At 44.6% G+C, this 17,131-nt stretch overlaps 1 protein-coding gene across 1 annotated transcript in view; it reads right to left on the bottom strand.

Annotated features, from left to right (window-relative positions):
- Window positions 1-4,419, bottom strand: part of LOC115462008 (IQ motif and SEC7 domain-containing protein 2-like) — an 85,431-nt gene extending 81,012 nt beyond the window's left edge. The window contains exon 1 of the mRNA XM_030192056.1: window positions 3,917-4,419. Within this exon, the coding sequence (XP_030047916.1) occupies window positions 3,917-4,419 (503 nt within the window). The remainder of the gene's footprint in view (window positions 1-3,916) is intronic.
- Between the last annotated feature and the right edge of the window lie 12,712 nt (window positions 4,420-17,131).

Raw genomic sequence — 17,131 nt, 5'->3', positions numbered from 1 at the left:
TCTTCTATCCTTCTGTATTTCAATCTTCAGAGGCCAAGAGGCTTAAAGCTGATCACAGTGCCACACAATGTCTCATTCAAAACAACACAAGCAAGATGAAATATACACTAGCAAATGAATCCAATTTGGGTTAAGTGCAAACATGTATTTGTGACTGTGCACTTGCTAAAATTTTAGAAATTATGCATTTGTCAGAAAAGAACAATCATACAACTCACTCCAAAGAGTCTTCCCTCTTTCAGTCATTGCCCCCTTCCTTTCCCGGGAGTCAGAGGATGAGAGGCCAATGGTGCAACCTTCCCATCTTCTTCAGTGCCCAAGTAGGGTGCAGCTGTACTGCTCATTATCAGACCCTCTCTGTTTCCCTCTCATCTCAGCAATAAACCATGGAGAGAAGGAAGCTGTTTAGACACACAAGAATGCCATTCTCACACCCACACAAAGCACTAATTACAAAAGTTAATGACCATCTCTCTCTCTCTTTTGGTTTGTTTGTTTGTTTTTTCTCTTGCATGGTGATGCAGCACTTGAAGCCATCACACTGAATTTAAGCCCAATGTCAGGAGCAGACTGCTGAAGAGAACAGGCGGGTAAGGGAGCTAATTACTGCTAACGGTGACAGAAAAATGCATGGGAAGATAGAAGAGGAGGAGGCAGCAAGACCAGCAGTTTCAGATGCAATGCCACATTATGGCTCTGGAGAACTCCCTTTCTCCTCTCACTGTGGGGACAAGATCTTGTGCTGGGACCAGAGTTGCCACCCCAGCACCCCAGTCAATCAAAGAGGCTGGTCGAGTCCTGGTTTCATCCCAGTGCATAAATTAATAATTTGGATTTTCTTTCACAAACCAGTGAAAAAATCTTAACTTCAAATCCATGCATGCAATGCATGAAACCAGGACTGGGTCAGCCTGTTAAAGGGATCCGGAGTGAGGTACCAGATATAACAGGGACCTAACCTTAAAGGAGCATTACAGCTACTTATGCTCTTGGGCAAGTCACCTAACCCTCTATTGCTGAGCCCTCCAAGAACAGAAAAATACCTTCTCCACCTTAATTTACACCACTTCCAGAGATTTTGGGCTTGCAAGCAGTATATAAGAAATTAAGAGAAATAAAATTTCTCTTCACAATAAAGACTGGTCGGTCTGTTAAGGGGGTCTGGGGCGAGGTGCTAGCTAAAACGGGAACCTGTCCCAGTTTCAAAAAAGGAAAAAGCCTCGCATTTCTCTTCAGAACAAATCCAGACTGGAACAAAATTGTCATACAGAATCAAAGTACAAGTCCCTCTAGCCCATCATGCTGTCTCCAACAGCTACAACCAGTAGCTGATCAGATAAGCTGTATACACAAGAACCACAGGGTGATCCACCCCCATCCTGTCCTTCCAGTATGAGCTACATGTGGAAAGCTCTGTGGGAGAAGGTGACTAACTGCTGCCAGGTTCATGTGGTACCCAGGTAGTGCTCCTCAGCTTTACTTCTAATACTGGGGACATAGATTGATCCATCGCTGAGGCAAAAAAAAAAAAACCATTAAAAAATACCAGTTTGAGTTTCTAAATACTTCTCCTTATCCTCGCTGGGCTTAGAACACTTTTTAAGCAGTCTAGATGTGAGGCTCAACCTGCCAAGTACAGATGTTGCCCAGATGCTGTAGGCAGGTGCCAGAGGTAGCAGACCTATTCCTGTCTCAAACACAACATTGCTGAGCAGAAAATGTATGCTGGGCTAAACTCCATCTCCACCCTCAGACCTGGATGTGGGGAGGAGTGTTGTAGGAGGAGGGGGGACTGTTTCTGATACACACAATCAAGCTTTTTCCATTGAAGGAGCAAATTTATGGAATCATTTGCATGATTATTTAAGACTCTGTTCAAACAGACAACAATTTAAGAAATATTTGAAGATGTATTATTTTATGAAAGCTTTTATTGATGAATGATCTTGGATTTTTCTGGTGGTTCTCCCTAGATAGAGATCGTATTATTCATGAATTAAATTATTGTAGTTTATTATATTCTTGTTTGTTGTGATTTTATGAATGTTTTTATTGTAACCCACTTTGGTAATAAAGCAGGATATACATTCTGAAAATAAATAAATAAACATTGATCCATTACTGAGTTTTCTGACCCCAAAGTCACAGTATCAATCAGGAAAGAAGGGCAAGTTCACCACCCTCACAACCCTATTCTGATTATCTCATAACACGGCAATATAGTAGCTGTCAGCAGAAAAGGCCCATTCTGGCCCACCCAGGCTACTTGGCTGCCCTACAGTGCTCTAGCTGAGGACATTAACCAGCTGACAATCAGAAAAGCTTGACTGCACTGGCTCTAGCCATCATGCTTCCTTGCCCTTACTATCACCCACTGTGATAAGAAATATCTCCCAGCTTTCAGATGTCTAAGCTTAACCACCTACAACAGATTAGGTCTTTTTTTTTTTTGCTTCAACTTTGGTTTTACACAAAATTATGAACTACGGCAAGACTAACGCTGTTTTGCTAGAAAATGCTATTTTTAACTTGACAATTCCACTCTTCCTCCTGCCTCCACACCAGGCCAGGCACCAACAAAGAAGGCAGCAGCACAGGGACAAGTATTCCCAGTGGTTGTGGTTCCTCCATCTCCCACATCTTTCCAGACTAGAGAGAATGCATGGGAGGGCAGAAATGGAATGGCTGCAGGGACTGGAAACATGCACACTTCCGATGTCACTGCAATACTCCTGCTTCCTAACATGATGATCTATATGGTGAGAGGGGAACAAGAAGTAGAAAAAAAAAGGAAGGGGACAAGCACACAACAGCACTCACACTGGTGTTACTCCAGCTCTAGAACAGCACAGGAACCTAGGATTGAGATGAGGGAAGGAGGAAGAAGATGAACAAAGTGGAGACAAGAAGGGTCAAGATATGAACCAGGAGGAAAAGGGAAAAGGATAATCAGAGGGAAATAGGGAAATAAAAAATAAATTAGGGGGACAAGGAATTAGGCCATAGTTTTTCATGGGTTGCTACTTGTCTGTATCTTAACAGCAATTTCAGGCATAAGTGTGGAAACTACAGTAGTGCATTTGCTGTTGTCATAGAGATATTATTAATGTGTCAGATTCTGGCATGGAACCTGTAGTATTTTGGCAAAACCACTATTTTTGACTAATGTCAAAGTTAAAAAAAATAAATAAGAAAAAAATCATAGTGAATATAGCGACCACTGGCTGTCTGGGAGATGACAGAGATCCAAGCCAGATTTCCTGACATCTTTAAAATAGGAAAAAAATTCTAAGCTGGGACAGAAGAGATATTTGAGCTGCTGATGGAGTTAGTTCAGCCAGAACTGACAGACCAGAGAGTTAGAGATCCCCTGGATTCAGTAATCATCTTTCCCATAGATTTATTATTGTAAACTCTGCCTCACATCAATTACAATAAAGCCTTCCAGTAAGATGGTTGGGGGGGGGGGGGGGTCCTTTTTTTATAGGTTTCCATATACTGTATTTATATAGGCCTCCGAAGGGACTCACATTTTTTTTTTCTGCCATTGCCGAAGGACGGTTACCACAAGTAAAGAGTTTCCAAGTGCACCTGTAAGTGACAGTACTTCCTGTAGGCAATTCAAGATACTGCGTGTGGTCCATAGAGTAAGCGCTACTGGGAATGAAAGAGCCCTAGCTGGGGATGATCAGGGCAAGGCTATGAAGACCCGCAGTTTTTGTGAAGGGGAGAGAGGTAGTGTGTCTCTCAACTTTATGATCCTTAGAAAAAAAAGAGAGAGAGGGATGAAGGGTTCGGCATGATACAGATCTTGTTTGGGCGCAAGCACAACGGCAGTGGGGGGACCTGAAGGTGGGGGAAGAGTGCGCCTTCCTGAGCTGTCCCAGGCCGGCTGGTGCTGATACCAGTTACTCACTTTCTCTGCAGGGTGGTGGCCGGGCTAGTGCTGGTGCTGGTGCTGTGGCCCCCTCCGCCGCCGGGGCTGGAGCTCCTGGACGCTCCCCGGCTCCGCTGGCTCCGCTCCCTTCCCGAGTAGTGGCCCTCGCGCTCCTGGTCGCGCTCGCGGTGCCGGTGCTGCTGCTGCTGCTGCTGGCACTGGCCCTCGCGGTAGTGCTGCGGCTCGCGATTGGGGTAGTGCGGAGGATCCCGCACAGGCTGCGGGGGGTCCCGGCAGTGGTAGTCCCGGTGGTGACGATGCTGCTGCTCTCGTTCCCGGTTTTGGCCCTCGCGCAGGTCCCGGTTCTCCTGGCTCAGCCGCTCCAGCTGCACCTCCAGCTCCTCGATGCGCCGCCGCTGCGTCTCCAGCAGCTTCTGCTGGCTCTCAATGATGTTGTTCAGTTCCAGCAGGTACTCCACGGCCCGGTTCGGGCTCTCGCCTCCCGGGCCCGGGCCGGACCCGGGGCCCGGCCCCCCCTCCATGCCGCCAGCCGCAGAGTGAGCAAAGGGAGCCGCCGCAGCTTCTCTCTGCGCGTCACAAGGGCGCGAGGTGGCCGGAGGGGAGCGGGCTGCCCCCAGCCATGCTTGGTCCCCACAATCCCGAGCCGCGGTGTGCGGAGGCGGCGGCGGTGGGCAGCGGGACAGACCGTGCAGCTGCTGCTTTTAATGCAAAGCCAAGCGAAACGATGCGATGCTCACTGCCACCGCCGCTACTGCAGAGCCCGGGAGCGCGCGCCGGCGCGGTGCTGCGCGAGCGCCTCACTGCCAGCCCGCGAGACACGCTGACAGCTGTGGCAGGGGAGCTCGAGCTCACCGTGTGCCCGCCAAAATTCCCCCAGGTGCACCCACTCGCCCTGGACACAATACAGATCACCACAGCTGGGGGTTCAGACTGAAAGGCCACTTTCCCCTACCCTGTGCTGTAGCCCAACACTGAACCGTTCAGTGTTGGGCTACAGCACAGGGTAGGGGAAAGTGGCCTTTGTACACTGGTCGCTAATGATTCCAAGCTCTCACATTGCACTGCATTCCTCTTCAAAAACCTTGCTGGCCACCCTATAAACATGCTGGCAGGCTGGGCTGTGTGGATCAACATACTGGGATGGGCAACAAATCACTTAGGCCAAGAAAAAGGAGCAGACCTGCTGCTGGGCTGACCATAAGCATGTGCTTCTCCTGAACTGCTGGTCAATGCCATGTGGTGGGCCGTGGCACGGCACCAAATGTTGCCATCTTAACCTGGGGCTGAAAGACTTTAAGGACCCCTCCTATCATAAATTATGCTATAAAATGTATTAAAATGACTTTCATTCACATTCCGTTAGCTCTGGTTTGGCAGAAGTTAATATGAAATGTTAGAAGTCCTAGCAGTAATATTGGTATCCATATGTCCAGGTTGTGTGACAGGCTGCAATGGGAGAATCAAACAGCAGGGTCTGTCTGGGGGGCTGCATGTTCTTCAAATAACTAGGAGATCCAGTGAAAACACATTTGGATTGTTACAGATTCTTAGGGTTAGTCATGGGAAAAGGACTGCAGCTGGCAATTAAATGGGGATCAAATATATATACTTCCAACCAAGATGATGGAATGCAAAGGAGAATGGCAGTTGTCCTTGAGAAAGAGAAATATTGCAGATGATCATGCTCTGTGACTGTTAGCTGGGATATGTGGAGGAGTAGCATAATGCTTAGATCAGTGGGCTAGGCACCAGGGAAACTAGCTTCAAATCCCACTGATTCCCTTTGTAATCTCAGGCAAATCACTTAATCCTCCATTGTCACAGGAGCAAAATTTAATTGTAAACCGTTTTGCATTTTTCACAGAGACTTCAATTATAAATAACGTGTGTGATGGTTAAAAGTAGCCAACAATATTTACTATTATGTACTTGCTTACTGAAGGACATAAAATGGTCCAAACTTTATGAATATTATGTTAACAGTTACTTGGTAGACCCAACCTTATAAATTGGAACTTGTGTCAGAATTTTTTCCCACCTATTTTTTGAGCATATAGCATTGACAATGATTTCTTTAGGAGCACTTTGCTCCAGCAATAGTATGCATTGGAGAGGGTCCAAGGTTCCTCTGTCTGGCTATCTAGCCATACATTTACACATTCTACTAAAAAGACAAGAGACTGGATGAAATGCCAGCAGGGTAGCATGGAATTCAGGCCCTGCCACCCGAAGAGAAGTGCTTACATTATTTAAACCTCTGTAGTAGTAGTACTACTACTACTACTTAACATTTCTAGAGCGCTACTAGGGTTACGCAGCGCTGTACAGTTTAACAAAGAAGGACAGTCCCTGCTCAAAGGAGCTTACAATCTAAAAGACAAAATGTCAAGTTGGGGCAGTCTAGATTTCCTGAATAGAGGTATAATGGTTAGGTGCCGAAGGCGACATTGAAGAGGTGGGCTTTGAGCAAGGATTTGAAGATGGGCAGGGAGAGGGCCTGGCGTATGGGCTCAGGGAGTTTATTCCAAGCATGGGGTGAGGCGAGGCAGAAAGGGCGGAGCCTGGAGTTGGCGGTGGTGGAGAAGGGTACTGAAAGGAGTGATTTGTCTTGAGAGCGGAGGTTACGGGTAGGAACGTAAGGGGAGATGAGGGTAGAAAGGTAAGGAGGGGCTGCAGATTGAGTGCATTTGTAGGTTAGTAGGAGAAGCTTGAACTGTATGCGGTACCTGATCGGAAGCCAGTGAAGTGACTTGAGGAGAGGGGTGATATATCGGTCCAGGCGGAAGATAAGACATGCAGCAGAGTTCTGAACGGATTGAAGGGGGATAGATGGCTAAGTGGGAGGCCAGTGAGGAGTAGGTTGCAGTAGTCAAGGCGAGAGGTAATGAGAGAGTGGATGAGAGTTCGGGTGGTGTGCTCAGAAAGGAAAGGGCAAATTTTGCTGATGTTATAGAGGAAGAAGCGACAGGTCTTGGCTATCTGCTGGATATGCGCAGAGAAGGAGAGGGAGGAGTCGAAGATGACTCCGAGGTTGTGGTCAGATGAGACGGGGAGGATGAGGGTGTTATCAACTGAGATAGAGAGTGGAGGGAGAGGAGAAGTGGGTTTGGGTGGGAAGACAATAAGCTCAGTCTTGGCCATGTTCAGTTTCAGGTGACTTGTTTCAATGAGAACTCATCTCATGACATACTTGCCCCTTCATTGGTCAATAACACTTTAATAATTTCCAACATTATCTTTTATAATATAAAGAAAGTAAATTTAGCACTTAGCTTTCAAGCAGGACCAATATGCCAACATAGGACATGTTTTGCAACCAAATTCACAGAATCAGGGCAAGGTCCCGAAAAATTAAAAGGTAAGTTAAACACAAAAATATATAAATTAATAATATACAGCATCTAATTAAAAACTTTTTCATACTTACTATTGCAAGTGCTGTCACTTCTTACAATGTGCCTCATTCAATGTGCGAAAACGGATGCTGACTAATAAGTCACAAGTTTAGACTCAACCAGTAAACGGTCAGGGGCTGGCCCAATAAAAGCTGCCAATCAAATAAATTAATTCCAATCAATCTCAAGATTAATGCCAGCTGGAGCTATAGTGTCAAGAGTGAAAATCCAACATTGTTCCTTATAGTTTACAATTTCACAGGATTATCTCCCCCACAATCCATTTCAAGCTTATCAATGACACGCCATTTAATGTAATTGACAGAATGATCATTCCTTGTCATCTATACCAGACCAGTCCAGACTAATGGGTTGTGTCCATCTACCAGCAGAAGGAGACAGAGAAAATACTGAACATTCCAGGCTGCACGATACCCTTAAGGGGCAGTTTACTTGGAACTATTTTCTCTGTCTCCTAGCGGATGGTGGATGGATCGTGCAGCTGCTCTGGATTGCTAGCTGGTAGCTCCTGTCCCAGATTCTTCTGGTGACAGTGGAGCCAGGGGTATGCTGGTAACCGTGTTGGGGTTAGTTTTAGATGATACTCAGTGGTCCTGAGTTCCTCATCTGCCAGCTAGGGTGATATCCAGTGACCCTGGTTCCCTCCCCTCCCCTGGCTGTCTTTATAGCAGGGTGATGGTTGATTGTGGCATGGATTAACTTGTCTCCCCTGTGGGGGTTCTTCTCTTCTATGGTGATAGGTAGACGTGAATTTCTGCCTCTGAAGTAAGCCTTTATTTATTCCTGTCACTAGTGAAGAAGGTTGTTAAAAAAAAAAAGAAGAAACTGTTTTTTTTTCTCTCCTTTTCTGCCTCTGAGGTAAACCTTTATTTATTCCTGTCACTAGTGAAGAAGACTGCTTAAAAAAAAAAAGAAGAAGAAACTTTGTTTTTCATTTTTTCTCTTGCCTGTTATCTCATTTATTTTTAGTTCCTTCTTCTTAGGGCCTCCTTTGTTTTTGACGGGCGCTATCCTTGCGTTCGGCTTTGCTTCTCTGCTCTCTCAGGTTTTGGCGGGCCATTTTATTCCCTCGTGGTGTTTTCGCTCTTTCCCACCTTTGGCAATGTATTCTAGGGGACTGCTTGCAAAGTTTCTTTGAATTTCGCTGGCTGGCATCTGATTCTGATCTTGCACCCTTCTGAGCTGGTACCAGTTGTTTTGATTTTTTTTTTATGTGGGGCACGGCTTGTGTCTGGACCACAAAACTCAGTTGTTTTTCTCCTCTTCATGGTCCTAGACGGCGGCTGGTTCAGAGGGCAGCCCCGTTGCTGGAACTTGTACCTTTGCGGTTCAGAGGTCTTAGTCTGGGAACTTAAAGTCTTAGTTTGGGAACTTAAAGATTGGGGTTTAAAGGAGGAATTGTAGGTTAGTGTTAGGCAAAATAAAAATATAAAAAGCAATTTTATCAACTAATCTCCATAGTCTTTTCCACTTAGTTTTAAAAAGTTTGTACCACAGCATTAACAGATAGAATCTAGCAGACACTGCAGGATCTAGTTTAGTATTAAGGGGGAATAAAAAGAGAGAGAGAGAGAGAGAAAAGCAAGCATCATTAACTAGTTGCCTTGAAGAGGCTCATTTTCAAAGCACTTAGCCTCCCAAAGTTCCATAGAAACCTATGGAACTTAGCCTCCCAAAGTGCTTTGAAAATATGCCTCATAGTGTTCAAACCCTTTTCCCATAGTTTTAAACTGAACATTTCTCTAGAAATAGGCATTTTCCCCATAGTTTTAAACTGAAACCTTTTCTAGAGGTAGAAACTAAACAGCCAAAAACTCTTTGTTCTAAAAGGCAGTTATTTTCTGTTCCTTGGCTGCTGGAGAGGTAGCTCATCCAGTGACCTCAATTAAGTGTTAATTAAGGTGTGGGGAAGTAGAATACTTGCATAGGTTGCTGAGTCAGCTTCAAAGAGCCAAAAAGGCCCCTTAGATTCAAAACTATATAAAAGGAAGGGAAAGGGAAATGGGACTTGATATACTGCCTTTCTGAGGTTTTTGCAACTACATTCAAAGCAGTTTACATATATTCAGGTACTTATTTTGTACCAGGGGCAATGGAGAGTTAAGTGACGTGCCCAGAGTCACAAGGAGCTGCAGTGGGAATCAAACTCAGTTCCCCAGGATCAAAGTCCACTGCACTAACCACTAGGCTACTAAAGAGGAAAGGTCCCACTGAACTTTCTTTCTGAGAAGTTCCGAGAGAAGAGGACATTTCTCTGGTAAGTGAACACTATTTTGCTTTGTGCTTTGGGAACTTAAAGACTGGGATTTAAAGGAGGAATTGTAGGTTAGTGTTAGGCAAAATAAAAATATAAAAAGCAATTTTATCAACTAATCTCCATAGTCTTTTCCACTTAGTTTTAAAAACTTTGTACCACAGCATTAACAGATAGAATCTAGCAGGCACTGCAGGATCTAGTTTAGTCTTCCCACCCACCCCTAAGACAACTCTTCATTTATAGTCAGTTATTGTAATTAGGGTAAAAAGCAAGGAGTGCTCTTACAGAGTTTTAAATGCATTTCATTACCATCTAAGAAGGAAATACTAAATAAATCATACAATATACTGTACTACTAAACTAAATATAAACTAAAAGACACTTTTATATTAGGCTAATATCCTTAATTCTGTAGCAAGTTTTAAATTATTGAAAAACTCAAAAACACTAAGATGGAGTCAGCAGTCAAGCAGCAAGAGGGGTGCTATCCAGTCTATTGCACTGAGTGTCACATGTATGATTATCTCCCAGTTGGTGAGATGTCATATGTGTGTGCCGGTGCAAAGAGCTCCTAGCTCTCAGAGAACATGTCTGTTCTCTTGAGGCTAGAGTAGCAGGCTTGGTGGAGCTGAGGGAGACAGAGAGGTACATAGAGGAGACCTACAGGGATGTTGTAGAGAAGTCCCACCTCCAGTCTGGTAGCCCCTGTGCTACCTTGGAGAAGGGAGGTCTCCTACAAGGACAGCATCACCCTGGTGAAATAGAAAGTACTCCTGTAGCCAGGACCTGCCCACCAGGGGATGTACTATCCTCTCGCACTGAGGATATGTCTCCAAGTGCTGCCCGGGAGGGAAAGGTTAGGACAGCTGTTGTAGTTGGTGATTCGATCATTAGGCATATAGATAGCTGGGTGGCTAGTGGACGTGAGGATCGCCTGGTGACTTGCCTGCCTGGTGCGAAGGTGGTGGACCTCACACATCACCTAGATAGGATTTTAGATAGTGCTGGGGAGGAGCCGGCTGTCTTGGTACATGTGGGTACCAATGACATAGGAAAATATGGGAGAGAGGTTCTGGAAGCCAAATTTAGGTTCTTAGGTAGAAAGCTCAAATCCAGTTCATCTAGGGTAGCATTTTCTGAAATGCTACCCATTCCACGCGCAGAGACCAAGGGACAGGCAGAGCTCCGGAGTCTCAATGCGTGGATGAGACGAAGGTGCACAGAGGAGGGTTTTAGATTTGTTAGGAACTGGGCAACATTCTGGGGAAGGGGGAGCCTATTCCGAAAGGATGGGCTCCACATTAACCAGGGTGGGACCAGGCTGCTGTCGTCAGCATTAAAAAGGCAAGAGAGCAACTTTTAAACTAGAAATGGGGGAAAGACCAACAGTCGCTCAAAAGCGCATGGTTCGGGATAAGGTATCTTTGAAAGATATCACCAAAACAAGGAAGATAGGGTATCCTGATAGTGAGGTTGCAAAAGAGGCCGTAGTAGATCCGGTGTCCCTAAATAAAAATAAAAATCAGACAAAAGATTGCAAATTAATACTGTCAAGTACTAAGCATTATGTAAATAGGAACAACAAAGGAGTAGCCTAGTGGTTAGTGCAGTGGACTTTGATCATGGGGAACTGAGTTCAATTCCCACTTCAGCTCCTTGTGACTCTGGGCAAGTCACTTAACCCTCAATTGCCCCTGGTACAAAATAAGTACCTGAATATATGTAAACCGCTTTGAATGTAGTTGCAAAAACCTCAGAAAGGCGGTATATCAAGTCCCATTTCCCTTTCCCCCTATATGCGAATGCCAGGAGCCTAAGAATTAAGATAGGAGAGTTAGAATATATTGCCCTAAATTAAAAATTAGATATAATAGGCATCTCTGAGACCTGGTGGAAGGAGGATAACCAGTGGGACACTGTCATACCGGGGTACAAATTATATCGTGGTGACAGAGTGGATCGAATAAGTGGAGAGGTAGCATTGTATATTAACGAGAGCCTTGAATCAAACAGATTGAAAATTCTGTAGGAAACAAAACACTTATTGGAATCACTGAAGATTGAAATTCCTTGTGTAAAGGGGAAAAGGATAGTGGTAGGAGTGTACTACCGTCCGCCTGGCCAGGATGAACAGATGGATGCAGAAATGTTAAAAGAAATTAGTGACGCAAACATACTGGGCAATACAATAATAATGGGTGATTTCAGTTACCCTGATATTGACTGGGTAAATGTAACATCGGGGCATGCTAGGGAGGTAAAATTCCTTGATGAAATCAAAGACAGCTTTATGGAGCAGCTGGTACAGGAGCCGATGAGAGAAGGAAAAATTCTAGACCTAGTCCTTAGTGGAGCGCATGATCTGGTGTGGGAGGTAATGGTGCTGGGGCCGCTTGATAACAGTGATCATAATGTGGTTGGATTTGATATTAGCCTTGAAGTAAGTATACATAGGAAATCAAATACGTTAGTGTTTAACTTTAAAAAAGGAGACTATGATAAAATGAAAAGAACGGTGAAAAAAAAATTAGAGGAGCGAATGCGAGGGTCAAAAATTTACATCAGGCATGGATGCTGTTCAAAAACACCATCCTGGAAGCCCAGGCCAAATATATTCTGCGTATTAAAAAAGGAGGACGGAAGACCGAACGACAGCCAGTGTGGTTAAAACGTGAGGTGAAGGAAGCTATTAGAGTTAAAAGAAAATCCTTCAGAAAATGGACGAAGGAACTGACTGAAAATAATAAGAAACAGCATAAGGAATGTCAAGTCAAATGCAAAGCGCTGATAAGGAAGGCTAAGAGGGACTTAGAAAAAAAGATTGCATTGGAGGCAAAAACACATAGTAACATTTTTTTTAGGTATATTAAAAGCAGGAAGCCAGCAAAAGAATCGGTTGGACCGCTAGATGATCGAGGAGTAAAAGGAGTGATCAGGGAAGACAAAGCCGTAGCGGAGAGATTAAATGAATTCTTTGCTTCGGTCTTCACAGAGGAAGATTTGGGTGGGATACTGGTGCCGGAAATGGTATTCGAAGCTGACGAGTCAGAGAAACTTAATGAATTCTCTGTAAACCTGGAGGATGTAATGGGGCAGTTCTACAAACTGAAGAGTAGCAAATCTCCTGGACCGGATGTACTGATAGAACTGAAAAATGAGCTTGCGGAGCTATTGTTAGAAATATGTAATTTATCCTTAAAATCGAGCGTGGTACCGGGTAGCCAATGTAACGCCGATTTTTAAAAAAGGTTCCAGAGGAGATCCGTGAAATTATAGACCAGTGAGTCTGACATTGGTGCTGGGCAAAATGGTAGAGACTATTATTAAGAACAAAATTACAGAGCATATTCAAAAGCATGGATTAATGAGACAAAGTCAACATGGATTTAGTAAAGTGGATCCTGGTCTAGGAGAAACAGTTCTTCTCCTTGTTGCTCGGATATGACTGTTGCCTTCCTTCCAAGGGGGGTCCTTTGGCATGAGTATCTTTGCTGCTTCGTTTGCTACTCTCGGGACAGGGGTACTTAGTTTTTCTTTTGCTCAGGACGTTTGTTTTATGTCCTACGGCTTCAATTCCTTTCCTAGTGTCTAACTCTGTTCCATTTTGGTAGCCTGGTGGTTTGGATATTCGAATCCTTTTCTGCTGATCACTTTTTGCTGTGTGTATAGCTTTGATGATTTTTCAACCTTCTGCATTCTTCTTTTCTCCCGCTCTCTTTGGGAAACTGCTTTGCTACATCCCATTAGTCTGGACTGGTCTGGTATAGATGATAAGGAAGGAAAAATGATGTTCTTACCTGATAATTTTCTTTCCTTTAATCATACCATACCAGTCCAGATGCCCTCCCTGGCTAAAGTCTGTCAGAGTGTTGTTTCCTTTAGGTATCCCTGGCTGTTCCACAATGCTTCAATATGGTGAGATGTCCTACAGCACTGCCTACTTCATCTTCTCTATTCAATCTCCTGCCACTTGTTGTTGTGCCAGCTCTGCATGACTCCTGTTACTTGGGATCACGGAGTTCTTTCCCCGGATTCAGGGGTAGATCTCTATGTGCTTGGGCAAGCTCGGTATAGACCATTCTCTCCCGCTTACTTTACTGTGAGGGAGGTTGCAGTTGCCTTCGGCCAAGCATGAACAGTGAGGTTCTGCATATTGGCTCCAAGAGTTTGCCTGTTTGGTATTAACTGTGTTTTCTTCTAGATTTCAGAGCACCATTGCTTGGCTATTCGAAATACTGAACATTCCAGGCTGCACGATACCCTTAAGGGGCGGTTTACTTGGAACTATTTTCTCTGTCTCCTTACGCTGGTAGATGGACACAACCCATTAGTCTGGACTGGTCTGGTATGATTAAAGGAAAGAAAATTATCAGGTAAGAACATGATTTTTCCTTATCATGCCAGTGAACAACCAAAGGTGCAGTGCAAATATTTCCTGAGATGAGGCTTGTGTTCTGAAATCTTAATTTAACTGGTCTTGATAAATATTGCGAGGGGCATTGTATAACATAAATCATGTTAGCAGACTCAAAATTGGTGCTACTTCTAGAGTAAATGTCAACATTAGAAACTATTATTGATGGTCCTTCTATTGTCTTGTCACACCATTGACATCTCCCACATCTCACAGAAACATTGAGATGCTCATTATTAAGTTGGTGGTGCACATGCCCATGGTTCTTTGGACTCTACTGCCGCCTCTTCCTCTTTTTGCCCACAGGAAGCCAATGCTAGTCTTGACCCTTTCTGGTCTTTGGTGTTGGTGTGCATGGTGCATTTATCCATGCAACACTGAGTGGACGCTAATCATCTTCCCCTGCCTCTTCTCTTCCTTATCAGCATAGTTTGTGTGACATGATACCAATATTATGCTTTCTACATTCCTGTTCATAACCCATGCTACAACACCCCTAATAGTGGCCCTATAGGCATGAGATCTAGGGCCTAGACCCTGCCAGCGTCTGTTTAGAAATGGCCCAGAAACCACTGTTATAGATGTCACTACTCAAAGGGCACTAAGGCCATATTGGTCATATGATTGCTATGACACTGACCTTACCAGAAATATTGTGTGAAGCTATTCGTTAATGCCAAGTGATTGGATTTTGGGAAATCAGTGTGGTTTATCTTCGGAACAAGAGGCTGGATGGTCCCACCAGGAATAGTTGCATTCAGGTGTTGGATTTCTCAGTCAAGTCCAGATCTTCAGAGTCATGCATTGAAGGGAAATGCTTGAACTTACATAAGTACATTAGTATTGCCATACTGGGACAGACCAAAGATCCATCAAGCCCAGCATCCTGTTTCCAACAGTGGCCAATCCAGATCACAAATATCTGCCAAGATCCAAAAAAAGTTCAAAACATTTTATGTTGCTTATCCCAGAATAAGCAGTGGATTTTCCCCATGTCCATTTTAATAATAGTCTATGGACTTTTCCTTTAGGAAGCCATCCAAATCTTTTTTAAATTCTGCTAAGCTAACCACCTTTACCACATTCTCTGGCAACGAATTCCAGAGTTTAATTTCACGTTGAGAGCAGAAAATATTTTTCTAATTTATTTTAAAATTTACTACTTTGTAGCTTCATTGCATACCCCCTAGGCTTAGTATTTTTGGAAAGAGTAAACAGACGTTTCACGTCTACCCGTTCCACTCCACTCATTATTTTATAGACCTCTATCATATCTCCCCTCAGCCGTCTTTTCTCCAAGGGTGCTCTTTGATTCATAAGTAAAGTCCTTTAAGTCCAGGTCTTAGGAACTTCAATAGAGCCAAGAGGATTTGGATAGACAAGCTGAAGTATCTGCCTGTCATTTGGGATGACCTGGTCAGCTCCCTCAACCTTTTCAAAGGCTTGAAGACCTTCTTCAAGCTAGACTTGCTGGCTCCAGTCAAGTAGACTCAACACCTTTCCCATCTAGTCTGAACTGCTTGAAGCTGAGATGATCCAAGAAATTATAGACCAGTGAGTCTGATGTTGGTGCCTTGCAAAATGTTAGAGACTATTATAAAGAACAAAATTACAGAGCATATTCATAAGCATGGATTAATGAGACAAAGCCAACATGCATTTAGTGAAGGGAAATCTTGCCTACATTTATTTGAAGAGGTGAACAAACATGTGGATAAAGGTGAGCTGGTTGATGTGGAGGGGCATAATCGAACGCGAACGCCTATCTCCATGGGTGTCTATGTCCAAAAACGGGTACGTGAAGAGGCGGGACAGACCGTATTTTTGAAAAAATGAACGTTTTTCAGCTGGGCGTTTGTTTTTTTTAGCGATAATGGAAACTAAAAACGCCCAGCTCAAAAACGTCCTAATCCGAGCCATTTGGTCGTGGGAGGGCCACGATTCGTAGTACACTCGCCCCCCTGACATGCCAGGACACCAACTGGGCACCCTAGAGGTCAGTGCGGTGGACTTCAGACAACGCTCCCACATGCATAGCTTCCTTATCATGGGTGCTGAGCACCCAACCCCCCTCCCCCAAAACCCACTACCCACAAATGTACAACACTACCATAGCTCTTAGGGGTGAAGGGGGCACCTACATGTGGGTACAGTGGGTTTTGGAGGCCTCCCATTTACCACCACAAGTGTTACAGGTAGGGGGGATGGGCCTGGGTCCACCTGGCTGAAGTGCACTGCGGTACCCACTAAAAGTGCTCCAGGGACCTGCATACACGCAGGCCTCTAGGACTTGTTGCTGCTATATAACATTGGCACACCAGTTGACACCTGAAGACTAATCTCTCCGAAAATGTCCTTAATTGAATAAGCATGCTTACTCACAGTTAACTGCAGATCAGAGGTTGTGCTCGACTGGCAACGAGTCTCCCTGGTACTGAGATGAGCAGTAGGTCCGAGCTGGCAGAATGGTGTACAATGCCCTCTTTCAGCCACATTCAAGGTAAGAACTAAGTTCTGTAACGTGGCTAACACGTGAAAGGGATCTAAAACTGGCTTACAAAAATGGCCACTACCTCATGGACTACCAGAAACAAAACAGGGCACACTCTGATCCAGTAAGCAGGGCGAAAAGCACCATGGGAGTAGAGCCTACCAACTGCCAACATCGTGAGCATTTGCCACAAGCTAGTGGAATCACAGACCCAATACCCTACACCCACCACAATGCATTGCTGATGTGAATCTGCAGTGCGCTTAACAGAAAAGGTGTCACACTCACCCGAGAGCCACATCAGAACCAGGGAAAGGCTGTCACAGGATAGAACACATTCTGCTGTCATGGAGGTGGGTACGACATTTGAGGCTGGCATACAGGCTGGAAAAAAAGTTTTTAAAGTGGGGTTTTTTTGGTGGGAGGGGGTTAGTGACCACTGGGAGAGTCCGGGGAGGTCATCCCCGATTCCCTCCAGTGGTCATCTGGTCAGTTGGGGCACTTTTTTGGGACCTGTTCGTGAAAAAAAAAGGGTCCACAAAAAGTGACCCAAAATCGCGGTAAAAACGCCTTTTTTTTATTATCAGCTAAAGACGCCCATCTCTCCTCGGCCGATAACCATGCCCCAGTTCCGCCTTCACCACGCCCCCATCAA

Source organism: Microcaecilia unicolor, chromosome 2 (genome assembly GCF_901765095.1).
Source record: "Microcaecilia unicolor chromosome 2, aMicUni1.1, whole genome shotgun sequence".
Taxonomy (NCBI): domain Eukaryota; kingdom Metazoa; phylum Chordata; class Amphibia; order Gymnophiona; family Siphonopidae; genus Microcaecilia; species Microcaecilia unicolor.
The sequence above is the reverse complement of the archived record's forward strand: the minus strand, read 5'-3'. Positions and strand labels throughout refer to the sequence as shown.